This window comes from Protopterus annectens, chromosome 9.part0, assembly GCF_019279795.1.
Source record: "Protopterus annectens isolate FY-2018-M chromosome 9.part0, PAN1.0, whole genome shotgun sequence".
Lineage (NCBI taxonomy): Eukaryota > Metazoa > Chordata > Ceratodontiformes > Protopteridae > Protopterus > Protopterus annectens.
This window is the reverse complement of record NC_056743.1, coordinates 26313872-26338677: the sequence shown is the minus strand read 5'-3', so window position 1 is coordinate 26338677 and position 24806 is coordinate 26313872. Positions and strand designations below refer to the sequence as shown.

Below are 24806 nucleotides of genomic sequence, written 5' to 3'. Positions count from 1 at the left end.
CTCATCACCCCTGAAGGGAAGGGGGTTGTGCTTCCCAAACCTCTGCAGTTTATATGTTTCTCAGAAATCACTGTACCTTGAAGAAGGGTGGATTTTCTTCAATTCCACAATTTGTTATTGTAGTCTTCCTAGTTGCACTTAATGCTGCTGTTCCAAGAGTCACACTTAAGACCCTTGGGCTTTTGACAGACACCCACTCTCCATGTGGTGTCAGACAGTTATCATTAGGCCACAGACTGTTAAAAGGTTCCCACAGTTTCATTTGTGGGAGATGCATTTGCCTTCCAGTTCATCAAAAATGTTATTATTGATGGTGCTACAGTGGTAGAGTGGAGTCGATGGTCTTATCAAGTTCTTATTGATGTAGGGAGGTCTAGAAACCTGCTTGTGAGCTCAGGTAGCTAGGCTGTGATGCACACACACAAACAAAGTGATACGAGTGTGGCACTGGGCCATCAAACATGGATGATCTTTCCTTCTGCTAGTTTACGTCCTAGGGATGGTGATGCAGTTTAATCTAATTCCTGGAGCTAAAAACAAAGAAGTCCTGAATTCTTTCCCTCAGTCTGCAGAGGCATAATACCATGAGTATGACCCAGCAATCCTGGAAATGATTAGTGACTTGGGAATTCATGAAAATGAAACAGAGATTTGGGAATGTGCAGGTTTTGCCAGCAAGACCATCTCTGTGGGAGGGATACGGACTGACCCACTTCTGCACTAACCCATAGAGGAAGCAAGAGAACAGATACCATCTGTGTATCAGTACATATAAGCAGCAGCATGCACACCTCACTGAATCGTGTTCTGTGCCTCATACTGACGGTGAACACATCAGGTCCATCGAGAAGTGTACGTTAGGTCTGTTCCCTAAAATCTACCTTTCCATTGCTGCAGATGAAACTACCTGCAGGCTTCAATGTAGTTTACTAACCTTGGAGAAATTTATCATCCAGCTCTTAAATGCAGGTGACTGCTGTTTTGGAAAAGTGAAACAAGACCCTTAGGTCATTGGAGTGAAGTCTTTTATAATTGTAAGATGTAAAAGAAGAGTGCATTATAAGAGACCATATTCTCTTCATAGCTGAGGAAACAAATGGGCTGAAATTCATTGGTAGGGGTAGTGGTTGGCTGGCATGAAGGGGGAAAAACATGTAAATAAAGTCTTGCATTCACAAAGCCATCTTGAACAAGGGGTATACCAGAAATTCAGCTGTTTGCCACAAGAAAGAACACAGAGCTCTCACTACAGAGGGATGCTGGCAATGGATACATTTCCTGTCATATGGCAAGAAAGCTATCTGTGCACTTTTCCACAGTTCCCTTTTTATTTTTCTTCTCATTATTTGTGAGAAGAATGCTAGAAAAACAAATATTATTACCTAATGATGGCTGTAAAGACTGTGGTTTCCAGGACTTCAGCCCCTAGTTGCCTAGGGGGTTATATTAGACTAGTTGAAGTTGAGAGGCGTCCTTGTTAGCTCGAGGGATAGCTGCATCTAAAGGCATTTTTTTTCCAAATAAGTTTGCTAAACTAGGTATATTCTCCACCTGAGGTTTTAGATGCCCTTGGAGCTGTTAAGAATTATTCCACTAGGCAAATCTACTCTTCCACATGGAAACTGTTCTCTTTTTGAGAAGGTGAGGGCCCTCTGCTACTCTGTGTGAACTCTCATATTTGGCACACTATTTTTAGATATCTGTTTGTTTTGGTCCTGAATTATTCCACGATCAGGTTCCATTTTTCTGCCATTTCAGTGGATCATGACCTTCTAAACAGCAGACGTGTGTCTAATTATAGGCTTTTCAAATAATTCCTGAATGTGGTGTTCCATCATTTTCCTTAGGAAAATCTTGTTCCTCCGTGACATATGAAGTTCTTGATTGACAGGGGTTATCTGTCCATCTCTGAAAGCAGGTGAATAGGCAAATGTCAAGTTAATCTGTTTAAACACTTTACTCCTGAAGGCATTTAATACCCACCAAGTGGATTTTGGATCTTTAAGTTATTTTGTGTTGAGATCCTTATATTGTTTTTCACAAGGCTGAATTTTTCTTAAGGCAAGCTTATACCTACTCCTTAATGGGGTTTTAGAAAAACCCGTAAGTCAATCCTGTCATATTTCAGTTTTCTGCTTGGGGAGGAGTCAGAAGTGGGGGGGGGGGCACAGAGGGCTCCATTCATATCTTGGATGTGCACTGGTAGCTTATATTTTACTTCCAAGATGGTGTGTGAGCTCAGAGAGGACAGATCGACAATTTATTTTCTTTGCCTGGTTAAAAATGTTTTAGTAATGGCTAGGCAGATGCTTTCCAAATGGATTGCCGCCCGCATTGTTTTATCATGACTGTACTGCCAAGTATCCATGCTAAATGTCACTCAGCCAGGGAGATAGCTGATTTGAGTGCTTCTTGCAAGTATCTGTGTTGTAAATGTCTGTGTGACATCCACATAATTGAAAGTACATACATTCATAATGTAGTTGTGTATGGATCTTCACTGCCCAAGTAGATCTTCATTTGAGAGTTGTGTGTTGTAGGGTTTGGCATTCTGAACATTGCTTCACTGGCATCTCCAACTCCTGCTCCCTAGGAAGGTTACTTCCACTGGGTCCTTCCCAGCTCATTCCCATTGCTGTGGACCTTTTAATGAAAGTTGACTTCACTACACAGTATCAGCTGATGTTTAAGAGGGCTCATACCTCCCTGGTGTTGAATGGTCCCTTCATCCTGTCTGGGTGCTCTGTAAGAAACAGACGAGAATGAATGCCCTTAGGGCATTGTCTATCCCAGGAATGTCCTGTCGACATTCCCATGGAATGAATGGGTCGATTGGGTGACAGTAGTGGAGCCATTGAGCAGGCTGCTGTTGGGAACAAAAGAAAAAGTTTCATCACAGCCTTCTCTTCTTCAGAAGCAAACAGCACTCTGCAGTTTGTCTTGGCTTGCTTTTACATGCCTTGTGTCACATTCAGTAAAACCATATTCTGTGCTGAAGTAAATGGCCTGTAAAGACCCCATTGTAGCAAGTAAAATATCTAGTGTTGACTGTTTCTTCCATCTTAATTGTAAAGCCATTTAGTGTTCAGTGGAATAATGCTCTCCCCATCACTGTACCTTCGTGTACTACTAAAACCTTGGTGATTAAATAGCTTGCATGCAAGTTTGTACTTTGTCATAAACTGCAGTTTAGTCACTTGTGTCATGTCTTTAATTTTTACTTTATTAATTTGTTCATCAGGTAAGAGAAATAAACGTTTCAGTCCCTTTCCAGACATAAAGGCAAGGATAAATCTAACATATCACAAAACTGGAGAGCTCTCAGATTCATAACTAAAAACAGTGGCCTCCAAAATCTTATAATTGGGGGAAACTGGCAGCCCTTTCTCTGTACTGATCTTTTTACAAACTCCTCTGTGGAGATATGTGTCTAGCCTTTTGAGCCATGAAAGACCTTACCCTATTTCTCCTGCTATTCCCTCTCCGAATTTACAGTACCTCAAATACTTGGTTAAAGAAACTAAGCCTTCATCAGCAGATAAATAAGTCACTCTGATGTCAGATTATTATCCTAGCATATTCTGCATGTCTGTAACAAACTTCCATTACATGTCAAGCCATATAGCACCCTTGCCACCTTTAAAGCAAACCTAGATTCTTGGACAGAGAGCGTCAAATTCTCCCCTCAGTCTATCTTATATGTTTTTTGTTTGGCTAGGTTTGAAATGGTCTGTAGACTGTTTGCCTAGTACTTGCCTATGAACATGTTAGGGACAGTTACGAGCAGTGAATGAGCACATGGCGGCTGTAAGAGACCAGAGTACCCAGAGAAAACCTATGGAAATGTAGCAAGAAGAGTGCACATCCCACACAATGACTGGATGTCAGCAATGAGCCCAACACCCAAGAGCTATGAGGCAAAAAAAATCCTTGTCATCATGCTGTCACTGTGTATAGCAACATATGTGTTGAGGAAACCCAGTTGGATTTGCATTGTGGTGCATAACACTGATGTAATAGAAGGGCTGGACTAAATTGTGATTTTTTTTTTTTTATTTGCTAGTCGTGCTTTGAAACAACTGAATGTTTTCCCAAACTGGCTTGCTACTATTACTACCACAGCTGTGTAGTTTATAATTTAATTTGATTGGTTTCTTTTCAGTGCCCACCGCTTGCATAGAAAACAATGGTGGATGCAGTCATCTCTGTCTTCTTGCCTCTCTACCCAAGGGCCACAGCTGTGCCTGTCCTACTGGTGTAAATCTGCTTCCTAATGGACAAACCTGTGCTCCAGGTAAGCATATGTACCGTTTACCATGAGAGTGAATAGAATTAAAGTCAGTATCATTATTGTCAATTGTTTTCCTGTAAATAATGTAAAAAATTGTTTCTTTCTGCTTTAGTTATATTCTTAGTCTTGTCAGCTTTGGCACTTTGTTTGGGAGCTCTAGCATTCAGTTAAAGCCAGACTGATTTTCATAGTCTGGTAGCTATTTGGACTAAATGTGTGTGCAACTTTGTACATTGATGCTTAGGCCTGTTGGTAAAAGAGTAGTACCAGCCTTCAGCTAACCGCTTCTTTTTAAACACGTGCTTAAACGTGCATTGTTGATGTTGCATATTCCTTTTATTGGAAATTTGCTTTTAGATTTTCTGTTTGTTTTTTAATGTAAGACTTTAAAATCAGTACCTTATGGTTTCAAAATACAGGTATGCTTTCTCTAAGTGCATACTGAATGTTTTTTGTGCCTATGGATGGTATGAACTTTTAAAAATAGGACTGATTTAACAGTGGAGCACAATGTGGTCCACCCATTTCATAAAAAGAGCTTGGATGAAAGGCTGCCATTTCTACATTTAGTAAACACAGGGAAACTGCAGAACTTTAATTCATTCCAAACAGAGCTGATACTTTCTCTCAAGAAGGAAAATAATTGACAATGTTTTGACACTGCCAAAGTCGGTATCACCTGGGACAAATTAGCATAATCCTCTAAGAGGAGAATGTATATGTATAATATGTATATAGGTATATGAGTATGTATATATATGTATAATATGTATATAGGTATATGAGTATGTATATATATGTATAATATGCATATAGGTATATGAGTATGTATATATATGTATAATATGTATATAGGTATATGAGTATGTATATATATGTATGATATGTATATAGGTATATGAGTATGTATATATATGTATAATATGTATATAGGTATATGAGTATGTATATATATGTATAATATGTATATAGGTATATGAGTATGTATATATATGTATAATATGTATATAGGTATATGAGTATGTATATATATGTATAATATGTATATAGGTATATGAGTATGTATATATATGTATAATATGTATATAGATATATGAGTATGTATATATATGTATAATATGTATATAGGTATATGAGTATGTATATATATGTATAATATGTATATATATGTATAATATGTATATAGGTATATGAGTATGTATATATATGTATAATATGTATATAGGTATATGAGTATGTATATATATGTATAATATGTATATAGGTATATGAGTATGTATATATATGTATAATATGTATATAGGTATATGAGTATGTATATATATGTATAATATGTATATAGGTATATGAGTATGTATATATATGTATAATATGTATATAGGTATATGAGTATGTATATATATGTATAATATGTATATAGGTATATGAGTATGTATATATATATATATATATGTATAATATGTATATAGGTATATGAGTATGTATATATATGTATAATATGTATATAGGTATATGAGTATGTATATATATATATATGTATAATATGTATATAGGTATATGAGTATGTATATATATGTATAATATGTATATAGGTATATGAGTATGTATATATATGTATAATATGTATATAGGTTTATGAGTATGTATATATATGTATAATATGTATATAGGTATACGAGTATGTATATATGCATGATGATCACAAGATAAGAGCTATTGAAAGGTCGTTTTGCACAACACTTTTTATAAGCCATCCATTGCACAGCAAAATTAAATGATAAATGCCTCTTTTTTTCTTGACTTGTGTGAGCTGCCTGAGGTTATAGAGGATCAAGAGTGTATCCTTTAGAAGCCTGGTAAAGTGTATGATACTGTGAAAGTGTTCCTCCTTAAAGACACTTAAGGGCCACATTGTATCTGCATGCTGGCATACAAAGAAATCTTTGTTGAATGTGTGGCTCCTTCCTTTGGGTTTAGCTAAGGATTATGTCCCCCACCTGCCCTTATTGAATTCACCTGGATAAGTAGGGGAAGGGCTGTTGGATCCAGCATCCTGTCCATCCCATTTTCTGACTGACAATTCAAGATATTGAATAAAAGTTTTAATGCAAGTCACAGGCTTGTTCTCTTAAATGTGAAAAGACTGCATTGGATATTGAATTGCAAGAATGTAACAGCAGTGCACTCTGCTGTAAAAAAGCTAAGTTAAGCATTTTATGACGGTCTTCATGTCAACATTTGGAGCCGATATGCCTGTTGTTTTAAGACCAGAGTTAATGGCAAGAATTTGCATGTATAAATGTCCTTTATTGCTTTTGTTTCTGACCAGATGTAATGAATGTAAATGTAGATGATGTTCATCGTGCATACAGCTGCAGTCATTACAGATGGGTTATCCTGCCGTCAGGCGGGTCCTCGGTTGGCCAAATTCCAAAGTCTAGGTCCGGCGTCGTTTGTCATCGATTCTTCCCTGATGTCAGTGTGGCAGGGGTACAAAAGAGGCAGCTGATGCCATTTTCTTCAGTCTTTCTTGCCGCCCGGTGCCCGAAGCAGAAGTAGTTCGCAAGTGCCGGTCGGCCAGCTCCTGAGATTTACGAAAGTATTTCAGCCGAAGTCTTCTTGAAAGCTAAGTACCCCGTTGGGGAAACTTTCCTTGCCTCAGACCGATGTCAGACAAAGTTAATAATTGCATTTCTTGTGGGAAGCAAATACCGCATAAGGATTTCCACTCTTACTGTATACCTTGCTTAGGCCCAGACCACGACGTCTCGGCCTGCCGTTTTTGTGCTAGATTCAACAAGCGCACTATTAAACGCCGGGCGGAGTTCGTCCTTCATTTTTTTGGCAAAAAATTTAATTATATCATGTCGTCGGATACTCCGACTCCAGTTTTGAGCAAAAGACGCAAAGATAAGGACCGACATCCGAGGTCCTCACCAACTACTGAGTCCACGCTTAGGCCGACTTCCGGTTCTCTGGTTCTCAGTGAGGCGCCTACGCAGCCCCTGAGTACCGATGACACTACATTACCGGTGACTTCAGTACCCGAGGTCGCAGGCTCCTCGGTCCCCATTCCTACTGCAGATACCGACGCCAGTCTTGGCGGGGAAACTCAGAATTTAGACAGGCCTGCCATTTCTCAAGGTGTCTTCAGGCCTTCCTCCTCCTCTAGTAAAGCTTTCACTAAATCTAAAGCAGCCATGAAAACCAAAAAAACAGGGTCCTCAGGCCTCCTCTCAAGGCCCCATGCCTAAAAAGCAGATGCTTAAAATGGCTGAGGATTTGATTACTCTTATCAGGGGTTCTCAACCCCCCCTCTGACAAAAGACCCAGATTAGAGGAAGACTACCCTTCCTCAGATCAAGCTTCTATTACCTCAGAACCCTCTGAGGACCAGGATTACGCCTATTCACCTTTCGAAGACTCTGATGCTGAGGAGTCTATTCCCTCGGTCCCCCCCCCCCCCCTCTGAGGACTACTCTTTTGGGGAAACCCTGCATACATTGAGGGAACACTTTCACTGGGAAGGCCAAGATTACTCAGATTCCAAGAAAAGGCTCAGTGAATTTCTTCAGCTCCCCCAGCATAGGCCTCTGGCTATCCCTCCTGTTTTAGATATATTGGATGATGTGTACACAGAAGCCAGCCTTAATCCAGATTCTTTACCTCCAACTCCTGTTAAACCAGACAGGTATTACCGGGTTCCTGATTCTCACCAGTTCCTATATAAAAGCCATACTGCTGACCCAGAAACTATTTCACAGGGTCCCAAGGGAATTAAGGCCTCTACTGCTAAAAACCCATTACCTTCAGAGAGAGATTCCAGAGCTTTAGAAAGGTGGGGGGAAAAGGTGTATACCTCGGCCACTTTAACCATGAGGGCATTAAACTGTCAGTTCCATATGTTAAAGTATCAACAGTTTTTGTTATCTCAGTTGAAAAGCAAGATGACACAACCAAAACAACCAGATTTAAAAGAGTTGCAGGATTTGTTGCATGGTGCAGAGCAAGTGGGTAAACATACCTTGCAGTGTGGTTTTGATGCTTTAGGGGCCTCATGTAGAGCTGCTGTTACAGGGTCTGTTATATGTAGGCATGCTTGGCTCAAAGAGCAAACCTTACCAGATCATGTCAAAGCTAAATTATTAGATGCACCTCTTCAAAAAGATGTATTGTTTGGTGTTAAAGCTGAGGAGGTACTAAAGAAAATGGAGGAAAAAGCGAAATCAATGCAAACAGTGAAAGATTTCCTGCAGGTACAACCTCCACATTTCAGCAGAAACTGGCCTTCAAAAAATTGGTCCTTTCCAGCCACGGACAGACCTCAAAGGGGCAGATACAGACGCCCAAGGGGTAGAGGGCAACCTCAAGGATCTTTCAGAGCCAGACAGTGGCAATCACCAACCCCAAGAGGTGGAGAAGATAGATCACAGTCATTTAGAAAACAGACACAATGACTTCCCCCTACACCTGCCAAGCAAAGCTTTAATGGCAGCACCTTTGGGCGGAAAACTGGCATTATTCTCAAAAAATTGGCATATCGTTACAGAAGGCAAATGGATTCTGGACATTATAGACAGAGGCTACAGGTTCCACTTTCACACCCTTCCAAAAATGAGAGGCATGCCAAACCTGCCACAAAATCAAAGGGCAGAGGCACAAAAACAAATTTCCGCTCTCATGAACATGAAAGCGATTCAAGAGGTACCTGCAAAAGAACAAGGTCAAGGGTTTTATTCCAGGCTGTTCCTGGTACCAAGGAAAGACAAAGATTGGAGACCTATCTTACACCTATCCATCCTAAACACATATCTACAGGTGCCAAAATTCAAGATGCTCACATTACAGCAGCTTCTTCCCATGCTGGGCAAGGAGTTTTGGCTGGTAACATTGGACCTCAAGGAGGCATACCTGCATGTCCCTATCAGACAAGATTGCAGAAGATACCTCAGATTTCTTGCAGGTTCAACCCATTACCAATTCTCTGCATTGCCCTTTGGCTTATCTACTGCACCCAGAGTGTTTACGAAATGCCTGGCATCAGTAATCGCCTTCTGCAGACTACAAGGAATACAAATCTACCCATATCTGGACAACTGCCTGATCCAAGCGGACAGCAAGGACATACTATTGCAGCACCGGGCGTTTGTAATAAAACTGTTGAACTTCCTGGGATACACAGTCAGCAAAAAAAAATCAAAACTAATACCCTCTCAACAAATAATTTTCCTGGGTGCCAGCTTGAATACAACCACCCAGATGGCCTACCTCACGCCAGACAAACAAGGGCAACTGTCTCAATACTTAAGCAAAATGGCAACTTTCACCAGGCTAACTGCAAGGAAAGTCCTGCAGGCTCTGGGATTCATGGCATCTTGCATCCTACTAATCCCATGTGCAAAGCTGCATATGAGGAAACTTCAGTGGTACCTAAAAAACTTATGGTCTCAACACAGCCACAGCTTGGAAACAATTATACCACTCATTCCATGCCTTCAAAAGGAATTTTTGTGGTGGGCTCAAGCATGCCAAAGAAACACAGGTCTCTCTTGTTGTGTACCTCAAGCAACTCAAATCATCACAACAGACTCCTCAGACTACGCCTGGGGAGCATACATGACAGATCAGTGCATTCAGGGAAAATGGTCCCAAAAAGAGAAGCACCTACACATCAACCAAAAGGAAATGCTAGCTGCGCAAAATGCTATTATGACCTTCAAAGACCTACTGCATCCAGGCCAGCTATTGATAAGGACAGACGACAACACAGTGATGTGGCACATAAACAAACAGGGGGGAACTCATTCATACCCCCTGTGCAGGCAAGCCATGACCCTATGGAACACAGCACTGGAATTGCAGATTCAACTACAGGCACAATTCCTGCCAGGGAAGGAAAACACACTGGCAGACAACCTAAGCAGAAATATGACGGATCCACACGAATGGAAGTTGCATCCTCAAGTTTTCACAAAGATAACTCAGGCATGGGGACAGCCAGACATAGATCTATTTGCTACCCACAGAAATTACCAGTTGAAAAAATTTTGTTCAAGGACCTATCATCCACAGGCCTGGAAATTGGCGCACTCTCTTTCAATTGGACAACATTGACAGTTTATGCCTTCCCGCCTCTTCCTCTGCTGCCCAAAGTTCTATTAAAAGCCAGAGCAGAGAGGCCGCAAATGATTCTCATTGCTCCAGACTGGCCAAGACAACACTGGTATCCGCTCCTGAAGAGCCTGACACATTCCCCACCATGGATCCTACCTCTAGTTCCTCTTCTGTTGTCCCAGCACAACTACAAAACCCTTCACAGCAATCTCAAAACCCTAAATCTAGCTGCATGGAGAATTCCTTGATTTCCCAACTGACTCTCCTCTCCAAGGAGGTGCAGGATGTCATCTTGGAGGCCAGAAGACCTTCTACTAGAAAATCCTACTCCACCAAATGGAAACGATTTTGTGCCTGGAACCAAGAAAAGGGCCAGAATCCTTGGGTAATAAATATACCTCAAATTTTACAGTACCTAGCTGAGATGTTAAACAGCGGACTTTCCTTCTCCTCCATCAAGATCCACGCTTCAGCCATTTCTGCACAATACAACACAGATCCTCCTTTATTCTCACATCCTCTTTTAAGGCAGTTCCTCAGAGGGGCAAAAAATATAAAACCCCCAAGGAAACCACCAGTCCCTGCTTGGGACCTCAACTTCGTATTGGAAAAGCTGACCCTTCCTCCTTTGAGCCAGCTTCTTCAACAGCACTACAATACTTGTCATGGAAAACAGCCTTTCTTCTGGCTATCACCTCAGCATGCAGGGTTTCGGAGCTACAGGCCCTCATGGCTGTGCAACCATTCATCATTTTCCATCAGGACAGAGTTTCTTTATGAACCAACCCTACCTTTATGCCAAAGGTAGTATCCAGTGTAGCTTTGAATCAGACTATCCACTTACCTACCTTTTATCCAAATCCACAAAACAAAGGGGAAAGACTACTACATTCCTTGGACATTCACAGACAACTTTGTTATTATTTGGACAGGACAAAGCCATTCAGGAAATCCGAGCAGCTATTTGTGTCCTATGCTACAGGTGCTCAAGGAAAGGCTATTTCCAAACAGACAATTTCAAAATGGATAGCCCACTGCATACGCTTTTGTTACTCATTTCATGGAAAAACTGTGCCTGCATGCATCAGATCCCACTCCACCAGGGCGACAGCTACCTCTGCAGCTTTCCTCAGGGGGGTCCCTACCAAGGACATTTTGGAAGCAGCCACTTGGAGTTCAGTGCACTCTTTCTCCAAGCACCATCACCTTCCACTATACTCTAAATCTAGAGTGGGTTTTGCCACAGCAGTCTTGCAGGGCATCCTCGCTCCTCCTAGTTCCACTTAGTGCCTACCACCCTTACTTAGCTTTGGGATTCTTCCCATCTGTAATGACTGCAGCTGTATGCACGATGAACATAGTACAGTTTTGTACCTACCATAAATGTAGATGTTCGAGTGCTCATACAGCTGCAGTCCAGGTTACCCCCCCGCTCCGTCCCCTCTTAGGACAGGCCTTAGGACAAACACCTTATCATACAACCTATTTGGGGTATTCTCTTATGGTGTATTTGCTTGCAACTACTGTTTTTTGATTATTCTATATTGCATGTTTGCATAATATTATGTTTTGCCTTCCTTCTGGGGGCACCTGACATCTGGGGCAAGAAAAACTGAAGAAAATGGCGTCGGCTGCCTCTTTTGTACCCCTGCCGCACTGATGTCAGGGAAGAAGCGACGACTGATGCCGGACCTAGACTTTGGAATTTGGCCGACCGAGGACCCACCTGACGGCCGGATAACCCATCTGTAATGACTGCAGCTGTATGAGCACTCGAACATCTACATTTATGGTAGGTACAAAACTGTACTTTCTTCATATTTCACTGTTGCAGTCATCACATTTGGGTTATCTGCTTACAGGTAGCGCTCAGTCAGCCTGATTATCAAATTCTTGAGTCCTGCATCAGTTGCTGTCTCATCTTCCATGACATCAGGTAGTCAGGGGTATAAAGCATGCAGCCAACACCATTACATCAGTCTTTCTTGACGTGCGGTCGCAGAAGCAGTTTGCAAGTGCCAGTCGGCCGACTCCTGAAATTTTCTTTTTCGAGTTTTAGATCCGAAGTCTTCAACTAAGCTAAGTACCCCACTGGGGATCCTTTTTCTTGCTCTAAACTGATGTCAGTAAAAGTTAATACTTGTATTTCTTGTTGAAATCAAATACCTCATAAAGATTTTCATTCGTACTGCATTCCTTGCCTAGGCCCAGACCACGATGTACCTCGCTGTTGGTTTTGTGCCTTATTCAAACCTCAAATTATTCGTCGTTGGTTCATTTTCACATCTAAGTATTTTGGTACTTGGTTCAATTATCCAGAAATGGCGTCGATAAGCCATCCGACTACCGACATTCCGAAAAAATGCAAAGATAAAGACAGAGACAGACCGCATAGGTCCAAAGCTGCCGACGATGCTTCTCCTAAGCTAGTTGCCAGTTCGCCGGTATTCAGTGAGGCGCTTTCGCAGCCCCTGATACCTGCTACTTTAGATTTGCTGGCCTCTACTGAGACCCCTTTGGAGTCCGGTATGCCACGAGATGCTTCTTCAACTGTGGAATCTGCGGATGTCTCTACCTTGGATGGGTCCGCAGCCGCTGTGCAGGCACCAGCTTCTGAGTGTGTATTCAGGCCTAGTGACTTGCATATTAAACTGACTCCATCTTCTTCTTCAAGGCCTAAAACTCGATCCATGCCTAGAAAACCGACGCTCAGACCGCATGGTCAGGCCCCTATGCCTAAAAAACAAATGATAAGAATGGCTGAAGACCTTATTAATCTAATCAGGGGAAGCCACCCTTCTCCCTCTAAGAGACCTAGGACTGATTTTCCTTCTGATTCTTCTGATCAGGATTCTGAAATTTCTGTTTTCTCTGATGACCAGGAGTTGCCCTTATCTACCTATGAGGATTTGATGCAGAGGACTCCATTCCCTCTGCTTCCCCACCAGAGGATTTCTCTTTTGATAAAACCTTGCATACTCTTAGGGACCATTTCTGCTGGGAAAGCCAGGATTACTCTGACTCCAAAAAGAGGCTTAGGGAATTCCTACTCCTACGTTAACACAGGCCTTTAGCTATCCCTCCTCTACTGGACATTGTAGATAATGCCTTTTCAGAATCTAGCCTAGCCCCTGTCTCTCTACCTCTGGCTCCCAGAAAACCTGACAGGTATTACAGGGTACCTGACTCTCACAAGTTCCTCTTTAAGAATCCTACTGCGGATCCTGAGACCATTTCACAGGGGCCCAAAGGCATTAAGGCTACTACTGCCAAAAACTCTACCCCCTCTGATAGAGATTCCAGGGCCTTGGCTAGATGGGGTAAGAAGGTATACACTTCTGCTACTTCGGCCATTAGGGCCTTAAACTGCCAGTTGCATATGTTAAAGTATCAGCAGTGTATTATTGGATTGCTTAAACAGAAAATTATGTTTCCTGACTGTGGTGAAAACAAAGAATTACAGGATTTAATGCATTCTGCTGAGTAGGTTGGAAACCATACTTTGCAGTGTTGTTTTGACTCATTAGTGGCATCTTGCAGGGCTGCTGTCACTGGGTCTGTACTTAGAAGGCATGCTTGGCTTAAGGAGCAATCTTTGCCAGATCATGTTAAAGCTAATTTACTGGATGCTCCCTTAAACCAAGACCGCCTTGTTGGCAACAAAGCAGAAGTAGTACTTAAAAAAGGAGGAAAAAGCTAAATCTATGCAAACTGTTAGATTTCCTGCAAGTTTAGCCTCCCAGATTTAGTAGGCATTGGACTTCTAAGAATTGGTCCTTTCCTGCCTCTTCAAGGCCTCCTCAGTCCAAACCCAGAACCAGCAGAACACCCAGGCTTCAGTCCCAAGGTACTCACAGGACTAAGCAGTGGGGGGTTCCCACTTCCAAAGCTGGGAGTAGTAAGACACCCCCCTATGGTAAACTGTCACAATGACTTAACTTTAAACTTTCCAAGCCCTGCTCAACTGACTGTTCCTTTAGGGGGAAAGATCGCCCTACATGCAGAAAACAATTGGGTTTTAAATATAGTTTCCCAAGGATACACATTCCACTTCCACTCCTTACCAACCCCAAATGGTTGGCCAAACCTACCTCCAAGTAAGTGGGCAGAGGCTCAAAAGCAAATTATCTCTCTTTTAAGCATCAGGGCTATTCAGCCTGTCCCAGAAGAAGAGTGGGGACAAGGCTTCTATTCAAGACTTTTCCTGGTACCCAGAAAAGACAATTCCTGGTATTCTATCCTGTCTATCCTAAACACCTTTTTGGAAATCCCAAAATTCAAAATGCTAACTCTGCATCAACTGCTTCCCATGCCAGACAAAAATGCCTGGTTGGCAACACTGAATTTAAAGGAAGCCTACCTGCACATCCCAATAAGGGAATCTTGCAGAAGATACCTATGCTTCAGAGCAGGCTACATGCACTATCCGTTCTCTGCACTGCCCTTTGGCTTCTCTACTGCACCCAGGGTATTCACAAAGTGCCTAGCTCCAGTCATTGCATTTTGCAGGCAAAGAAATATTCAAATATACCCTTACCTGGACGAGTGTCTAATTCAGGCAGAAAGCCAGGACATACTATTAAATCATCTGGCATTTGTGAGGAAATTACCAACTTCTCTGAGGTACACTATAAACGAAAAGAAATCACATCCAGTACCCTGCCAACAAATTGTATTCCTGGGAGCAAGCTTGAATACAGCTTCCGAGATGGGCCTACCTTGTGCCAGAGAAACAAGTTCATTTGACATCCTACTTCAAACTACTGGCCACAAAGACCCAGCTATCTGCAAGGAAAATACTGCAAGCTCTGGGGTTCATGGCCTCTTGCATTCTACTAATTCCATATGCAAGACTGCATATGAGGAAACTACAATGGTGTCTAAAAAGCCTATGGTGTCAACATTCTCAGGACCTAGAATCAATGATTCCTATTATACCTTGCCTAAAGATAGAGTTCCTTTGGTGGGAAGAGGCCTGCCACCAAAACAAGGGACTGCTATTCACTCTACCTGCTGCCGCCCAAACCCTAACAACAGATGCATCAGACACTGCATGCGGGGCTCACTTGGCAGGGCAGTGCATTCAGGGCAAATGGAACTTGAGTCAAATGCACCTGCATATCAATCAAAAAGAAATGTTAGCTGTACAAACTGCTCTTTACAGCCTTCAGGGACCACATTCTTCCAGGACAATTATTGGTAAAGACTGACAACACCACGGTTATGTGGTACATAAACAAGCAGGGGGGAACCCACTCATACCCTCTCTGCAGACTAGCCATGGCTCTGTGGAACACAGCCTTGAGCTACCAAGTGCAATTACAAGCTCAATTCCTGCCAGGCAAGCTAAATACACTGGCAGATGACCTAAGCAGAAATCTCATAGACCCACACAAGTGGAAACTGGAACCAAAGATATTCAACATGTTGAGAAACAAATGGGGGAGCCCAGAGATGGACCTGTTTGCCTCCCCTCAGAACTACCATTTGGACAAATTCTGCACAAGGACTCCCCACAGACAAGCTTGGAAAGTGGATACCCTGTCCTTCAGTTTATGTGTTAGTGGTGTATGTATAGTTTAGTGTAGGGTTAGTTGTAAGAGTTTAGGTGTATGTGTGTGGATTGCTGTTTGCTTGGTGTGCTTGTGCTGTGTGTATGTGTTTTGGAACAGCAAATTTTTTCCCTAGGAAAAAATTTGCTGTTCTGTATGTTCGATGTTTTAAATTTTTGATTAATAGGGTTTGATATTAGAACACTCGAAATTTTGAAAGTTCGGTGTTCTAATATAGACCCACAAATACTGCACTCCTTGGACGTGCACAGACAACTTAGATTTTACTTGGACAGGACTAAGCCTATCAGGAAATCTGAACAGCTGCTGGTTGCATTTGCTGAAGGGGCAAAGGGAAGTCCATTTCAAAGCAAATAATTTCTAAGTGACTAGGCCATTGCATTCATTTCTGCTATAAGCACCATGGAAAACCTACCCCACAGGGGATAAGATCTCATCCCACCAGGGCTGCATCTACCTCTACAGCCTTTCTCAGAGGTGTCCCTACCAGGGGCATCCTAGAAGCTGCTACCTGGAGTTCTGTACATACCTTCACCATTCATTACCACTTGCCAATTTTCTCTAAATCCAGAGCTGACTTTGCCACTGCAGTCTTGCAGGGCCTTATAGCTAGTCCTAATGCTATCTTATTGCCTCCTCCCATCCTTAGTTTTGGGAATCTACCCAAATGTGATGACTGCAACAATGAAACCTGAAGAATATAGCACAGTTCTGTACACTTACCATAAATGTAGATATTCGAGTGTATTCACTGTTGCAGTCCTGGTTACCCTCCCTCCAGCCCCCTGACTTCTATTGACTATACCTCTATTCTTGCTTACTATGCTTAAAGCTTTCTGGTGTATTTGCTTTTTGTTGGAGGTGTAACCTTGTATATAATTGCTCCCCATTATGGGCGCACTTGACATCTGGTGCAGGAAAAACTGATGTAATGGTGTCGGCTGCATGCTTTATAGCCCTGACTACCTGACGTCATGGAAGATGAGACAGCAATCGACGCAGGACCCAAGACTTTGATAATCAGGCCGACTGAGGGCTACCTACAAGCAGATAAAAAAATGTGATGACTGCAACAGTGACTACACTCGAACATATACATTCATGGGAAGTGTACACAACTGTACTTTTCTGTTAGTCTGGGAACACCAGAAAAGTGTGAATAATGATGTCATGTGAAGCAGCCCTGTGTTATCAATTTAAAGAGAGAATCAGAGAGCTCACAGCATCTTGTCTTGAGAACATCCAACATCACCAGCACTGCCTGTTTCTATATGAAAGTTTATTTTAGAACTGTGTTTTCTCTTAGATATAGCTAGGAAATAGGGAAATTAGTTTGTTTTTCTGTGATGTCAGAACTTTTGCTACTGTATTATTTTAAGTATTTCTCTGTGATCTGTGAACTCTTGACTAGCACTGAGTAGTAAGAAGTATTGTCTTGTGTTTTTATTCATTATTAAATATTTTTAAACCTTTCAACTGTGGCTGTTTTATGTAGAGTTAATTTAAGCTCTAAAGTAGATTGCACATATATAGTGATCTGTACCAAGTCACTCTAATAAGCTTCGACTGTTCAGTCACACTCACCATTTGGATAATAATATTGCACACTAATAATTGGACACCCTTTCAGAAGGACCTTTGAGTAGCTAATATTAGTGGGTGGTGGCAGCTGGTACTAGCTTTTAGACTGGGCAGAAAAGGGGCACAGCTGGAGAACCTGTGCCAGCCTTCCCCAGTAGTGTCTGTGTGGTTGTATATAATTCTTATCTCAAAGTGTGTGTGTGTGTGTCAGCTACTTGGGCAGGGACACGAAGCACTGGTTGGACAGAGAGGGTGCTGAAGGTTTAGATCTGGACACTATAGGTGTGCCAGTGGGGAGTCTTATTGGGGACCTGGAGAGAAAGGGAGAAACCAGCCCCAGATTGACTGTGATCTCTGTGTGCTCTTAAGGGAAATTGTACTTTACTGCGTGTATTTATTATCCTTTCCCTATATGGATGCCCCTCACTGGTGTTAGTGGTGAGGATTGAGGCTCCTTGATTGCTGGGCCAGGGCAGAGGCATCACATATTAATTGCTTGACAGTGGTGGGATTTCCACACCACATATTAATTGGATGGCAAATACTAATTGGCTTGTAGTGGTGTGGGTAGAGTGAATTGCTGTAACTTGTGTATGGTGATCACTGAAGGTGTTTTTTATTCTAAATCAACCACACAGTGAGTACTCAGAGTTCAGATCACAATTGTTTTATTTCTTTTGTTAACTTAGTCAGGGAGAGCAGGCAGCATGTTAACAGAGGAGTATGGAAAGCTGACAAGGATCCAGCTGGCTGAGATGTGCCAGGCTAGGGGACTGGTGCATGGAAACCTGACTAAGGCAGACATGATTGCAGCTTTGGTCACAGCTGCATCAGAAAACAGCAACCAGGAGGACAATCAGATTGGCAGTGGAGATGTACCACCCTCAGAGAATGGACAGCTCAGCCGTTCTGCAGAGGACTTAAAAATCCATCTGGAGCTAAAGAGACTTGAGTTGGAGGCCAGGCTTTTGGAAATAGAAGCAGCTGAGAGACTGAGACATCTGCAGGCTGAGGAGAATGAGAAACTGCTATGCCTGGAAGCTGAGAAAAAGGAGAGGCAGAGGCAGCATGAGAAGGGAGATGCTGACTCTTCGCCAGAGTAATGGAAGTAATGGAGAAGGGAGCAACTGGACCCCAGAAGCACAAAAGGTCAGTAAATTGTTTCCATAGTTTAAAGAGGGGGATCATTTTGATAGTTTCATTCATATGTTTGAGACGGTATGTAAACACTATGATGTTGACCAAAGGCTCTGGGTACGGTTCCTGACCCCCTTACTCCATGGTAAAGCTGTAACTGTGTTGTCTAAAATGTTTGATGTTGACTGTTTTAATTACACTGTTGTTAAGCATTGCTTGCTAGAATGTTTTAAGCTAACACCTGAAACTTATAGGAAAAAGTTTCATGAGCATAGACACAAGGCAGATGAAAGTTTGTGTGAATATGTTGCTGAACTGAGCACTTATTTTAATAGGTGGGTGAATGGATGTCAGATAACCACTTTTGAAGGGCTAGAAGACCTTTTGGTGAGGGAACAAGCCTTTAGCACTTTGCCTGTGGACATGAGGATGTGGTTAGCTGATAGACAATGTGCTACTTCAGATGAGTTGGGGAAGAAGAGAGACCTATTCCTACCAAGCAGGGCATCTCTGCACAGGAAAGGGACCTCCAGCGCTGCTCATGGGTCTAAAGGAATCTGCCAGTAGCAGGGGAAGCCATTAGTCCAGGTGCACATCCAGGACCTAGGGTTAAATGTGTGAATGCAACCAGTGGGGCCATGTGGCATACAGATATCCACGGAGGCAAGGTGGGGAACAAAAGGTGAGAGATCCAATAAGTGGGGAAGACAAAATGCCAGTAGTAGGTTGTTTTGAGACAACAGGGGTACCAAACTACCATCCTGCAGATGTCCTGATAGGGAAGGATTTGAATGAGGCAGTACCATGTGCTTATGCAGTTACACGCAGTCAGGCTAGGAGACAAGCGTGTGGGTCTGGTAGCCTAGGGAAGACCCAGACAGACTGCATACTTGCAGCCAGGACTGGTGAGGTGGTTACATCATGGCGGGAGCTACTCTGTAGCAGTGAAATGGAAGGTGAGCCAGAGCTGCTTGTGGGTACTGATGTTCCTTGGACAGAGGACTGCAAAGGTAGAGGTGAGTAGTAGTACCCAGGCTGACAGGGAGGCACCACTGTCAGAAGATGTCAGACTTCCTGTGAAAGGGGAGCTGGGAAAGGTTACAAAGAGAGAGTTGAGACAGTCTCAGCTCTCAGACCCTACTTTGCAAGGCGTGAGGCAGGTAGTTAGGGAGGCACCTGATTCTCAAGGGAAGGGGGACTCTCTATACTGGAACAAAGGGTTACTGTATAGATAGTGGACCCCTGAGGGAAGGCTAGAAGGTGAGAGAGTACAGAAGTTGGTAGAGCCTAGAGCCTACCATCTGGCACTTCTACCCATAACCCATGATATTCCCTTTGCAGGTCATACGGGCATAAACATACCACAAGAAATATTATGCAGAACGTCTATTGGCCTGGAATTTCCAAAGATGTAACAGTGTACTGCAGGACCTGTGAGTAGTGCCAAAAGGTAGACAGGGTAGGAAACAACGTGAGAGCTCCTTTGATGCCATTGCCTGTGATTAAGGAGCCATTTCAGAGGGTAGGTATAGATATTGTGGGGCCTCAGAGTACCTCAAGTTCCACAGGGAAAACATATAGCCTAGTAGTAGTGGATTATGCTACACGATACCCCGAGGCCGTGGCTCTGTCCTCCATTGAGGCAGAAAAGGTGGCAAATACTTTGTTAGAGATTTTCAGCAGGGTAGGTTTCCCAAAAAAAATACTGACTGGCAGAGGTGTCAATTTCATGACAGACCTGCTGGCTTGTCTGTGGAAGTTCTGTGGGGTGAAGCACCTAAAGACCACCCCCTACCATCCCCAGACTAATGGTTTTGTTGAGAGGTTAAACTCTACAATCAAGTCCATGCTATGGGCATTTGCAAACCAGTTCAAGATCGAGTAGAACAAATATTTGTCCCATCTGTTTGCTTACAGAGAGGTTCCCCAGGAATCCACAGGTTTTTCACCCTTTGAGTTGTATGGGCATGGAGTGAGGGGACCTCTAGATTCAATTCGAGATGAGTGGGAAGGAGTCTGTTGTGGCATATGTCCTAAACCTCAGGACAAGGCTCAGGGAACTCATGGGCTTGGCCTAGTAGAACCTGGCAGAAGCCCAACAACAGAAAAAAGTGTGGTATGACAGGAATTCTCAAACTAGAGAGTATGCTATGGGGCAGCAGGTAATGGTTCTCATTCCTGTCAGACACAGCAAGCTGCAAGCAGCTTGGGAGGGACCCTACAAGGTGGTAAGAAAGGTAAGTGGTGTTAACAACATGGTGGAACTGCTAGGCAGAAGGCAGGGGCACAAATTATACCATGTTAACATGCTGAAACCTTACCATGATAGGGAGGCCCTTGTGCTGAGCATTTGCAGTGGATTGCAGGAGGAGTCTGAGGGAGATCTGGTCACTGATCTCCTCAGTGAGGCTCGGACTGACACCTCTCAGTGGAAGGGGTCGCAATGTCCCAGCAGCTGTCTCCTACCCAAGTTCGAGAAATCTGAGCAGTGTTACAGGAGTTTGGGGACATGTTCACTGGGAAACCAGGGTGCACCCATCTAGTGCAACACCAGGTGGATACAGGACCCCAAAGGCTTATTAGACAGGCCCCTTATAGGGTGCCTGAGAGAGTTAAACAGACTCTGAGGGAGGAGATACAGGAAATGTTGGAACTAGGGGTAATTCAAGAGTCCAACAATCCCTGGGCCTCCCCAGTGGTGCTGGTGCCAAAGAAGGATTGCAGCACCAGGTTCTGTGTGGACTACAGGAAATTAAATAGTCACTCAAAGTCAGATGCATACCCCATGCCTAGGATGGCTAAGGCCCTAGAGCAGCTGGGTGAGGCTAAGTATCTTACAACTATTGATGTTAAGATGTTCTTCATCCCACATTGCTGCAGTCCTAACACTTGGGTAGTCCGCTGTCCCAGTCGGCCCGAATACCAAAGTATATGGCTGACGTCGGTCAAGGCGGATTTGTCTGACATCAGGACGTCAGGGTACAAATGCGCATGACCGTCATATCCTCAGTCTTTTTTGCCGCATGGTCCGATGCAGAAGCAGTATTGCGAGTGCAGGTTGGCGTTCTGAAATTTTCTGAAGTCGGAGTTTCAGACCGAATCAAAGTTGGCTAAGTACCCCGTTGGGGAATATTTTGGTTTTTTCTTGCCTCAGTATTTAACCGGATGTCAGAAAAAGTGAATAACTGTATTTCTTGTGGGAAACAGATACCTCATAGAGATTACCATACTTTGTGTATACCTTGCTTAGGGCCTGAGCACGACGTTGTTGGCTGTCGCTCTTGTGCTAGATTTAACAAACGCACTATTAAGAGGAGATTAGATTGTGCCAGGTTAGTTTTTGGGAAGCGTTGTAATTACAACATGCCGTCGGATGCTCCGACGCCCGCTTCATCTAAAAAGCACAAAGACAAAGCAGCGAAGCCTAGGGTTGAAGAACCGTCTGTCCCGGACGTCGGTTCTTTAGTGGGCTCAGTGGAGCCGGTGGTTCTGCCAGAAGTTCCTTTGGATTCTCAGGGAGAGACTTTACTGTTGCCAGATGTGTCCTCTCAGGAGGTAGGCCAGGCTGAAGGGGCTTCTCAGGTAGCTGTTCTCCCCTCCCTTCCTAAAGTGGTTAGGCCCTCCCCTTCTGTTTCCAAGGCTCCTTCTAGAAGCCGGCCAGGGTTAACTTCAGTGGGGGTCTCCCCTAATTCTTCAGGGTCTCTGCCTAAGAAACATATGCTTAAAATGGCGGAAGATTTGATTACTATGATTAGGGGTTCTTTACCCCCCCCTGATAAGAGGCCTAGGGTGGAACCTGAGCTTGAGAGTTTTGAGCAGTGTTCGGAGGCTTCTGAGTCTTCGGCTGAAGACTTGCAGGAGTATCCTCCTTATTCTGATTCTGATGTAGATGACTCTACACCTTCGGCTTCTCCTCCTGAGGATTTTTCTTTTTCAGAGACTCTTCATTCCATGAGGGAGCATTTTAAATGGGAAGGTCAAGATTTCTCTGATTCTAGGAAAAGGCTTAGGAATTTTTGTTTCTTCCCAGCATAGGCCTTTAGCTATACCTCCTGTTCTGGATGTGGTAGAGGATGTTTTTGCAGAGGCTTCCTGAACCCTGATTCTTTGCCTCCTGCCCCAGTTAAACCGGACAGGTATTATAGGGTACCTGAAGCTCATAAGTATCTTTTAAGAGTCCTAGGGCAGACCCGAAGCTGTTTCTCAGGGCCCTAAAGGTGTTAAGGCTTCTGTTGTTAAAAATCCTGTGCCTTCTGATAAAGAGGCAAGGGCTTTGGATAGATGGGGTAAAAGGTGTATACTTCTTCCACTTTAGCCATGAGGGCTTTGAATTGCCAGTTTCACATGTTGAAATACCAAAATTATCTCCTTTCACAATTGAAGTCTAAGGTAGATGCTCTGGCGGAAGGTATTGAGTGTAAAGAGTTGCAGGATTTGGTTCATGTTTCTGAACAGGTGGGTAAGCATTCCTTGCAATGTGGTTTTGATGCTGTACAGGCCTCTTGAGGGTGGCAGCCACTGGTTCTGTTCTTCGCAGGCACGCCTGGCTGAGGGATCAGAATTTAGCTGAACATGTAAAGACAAGGATTTTAGATGCTCCTTTACAATCTGATGTGTTATTTGGTGCGCCTGTGGAAGCAGTTTTAAAGAAAATGGAGGATAAGGCTAAGTCTATGCAGACTGTTAAAGATTTTTTGCAGGTCCAGCCTCCAAAGTTTAGTAGAAATTGGCCTACTAAGGGGTGGACTTATCCTTCTTATGATTCTCAGTCTAGGGGTAGATCTAGACGTGGTAGGGGCAGAGCTCAAGGTTCTTTTAGGCCTAGAACAGGCAGTTCGCCTGCCCAGTCTTCTGGTGAGGGCAGGGGTCAGTCCTTTCGTAAGCAGACCCAATGACTTGCCTTTTCAGCTGCCAGAGCCTTCTCGTCTGGCAGCACCTTTGGGAGGAAGGCTGGCACTTTTCAAAGAAAATTGGAGTGTTATTACCCAAGACAGATGGGTGTTGGATATCGTTCACCACGGTTACAGGTTTTATTTCCATACCTTGCCTCCTTTCAAAGGCATGCCAGACATTCCTCCTATACAAAGAAAAGAGGCTCACAAGCAAATTTCTCTGTTGCTCCAGATAGGGGCCATTCAGCCGGTTCCTGTGCCAGAAAGGGGCCTAGGATTTTATTCTCGCCTGTTCCTAGTACCAAAAAAGGGGAACACGTGGAGACCAATTTTGGATTTGTCTATCCTCAACACTTATTTGGACATTCCCAAGTTCAAAATGTTGACGTTACAACAGCTTTTACCTCTGCTGGGCAAAGATCACTGGATGGTAACTTTAGATCTCAAGAAGGCTTACCTTCATGTGCCTATCCGACTCAGTTGCAGGAAGTATCTGCGTTTCCGAGCTGGAAATTCACATTATCAGTTCTCTGCATTGCCCTTTGGCTTATCTACTGCGCCCAGAGTATTCACAAAAGTTCTGGCTCCAGTTGTAGCTTTTTTCAGGCTGAAAGGAATACAAATCTATCCTTACTTGGACGACTGCCTGATTCTGGCTCAAGAAAAGGACGAGCTTCTTCAGCATCTGGAATATGTGATAGCAGTGCTAAGATGCCTAGGGTATTCTGTGAACGAAATAAAGTCCAGTCTAGTACCCTCTCAAGACATGTGCTTTCTGGGTGTGAGACTGAATACAGCAGCCCAGATGGCCTTTTTAACCCCGGACAAACAAGAGAGTCTATCCCTTTACTTCCATCAACTATCTCATCAGTCCGTGCTGACTGCAAGGACAGTCCTTCAAGCATTAGGGTTCATGGCATCTTGTATTCTAGTACTTCCCAATGCCAAACTGCATATGAGGAAGCTACAATGGTATCTCAAAAATGTATGGACACAGCACTGCCAGGATCTGGACACTGTCATTCAAATAATACCTTGCATTCAAAAGGAATTTTTGTGGTGGGCTCAGGAATGTCACCTAAACAAGGGACTCTCTGTGACCCGGCCAGAGGCGAGTCAAATTCTGACGACAGATGCCTCAGACATAGCTTAGGGAGCTCATCTGAATGGAAAGTGGATACAAGACAAGTGGCCTGCCAGACTACAGCATCTACATAT

General features: G+C 43.4%; 1 protein-coding gene across 3 annotated transcripts in view; it reads left to right on the top strand.

Annotated features, from left to right (window-relative positions):
* LRP4 (LDL receptor related protein 4) overlaps positions 1 to 24806 on the top strand; it is a 2374694-nt gene that overhangs the window by 1908472 nt on the left and 441416 nt on the right. For all 3 annotated transcript variants that reach the window (XM_044082533.1, XM_044082532.1, XM_044082534.1), the window contains exon 22: positions 4163 to 4294. In XM_044082533.1, the coding sequence (XP_043938468.1) occupies positions 4163 to 4294 (132 nt within the window). The remainder of the gene's footprint in view (positions 1 to 4162; positions 4295 to 24806) is intronic.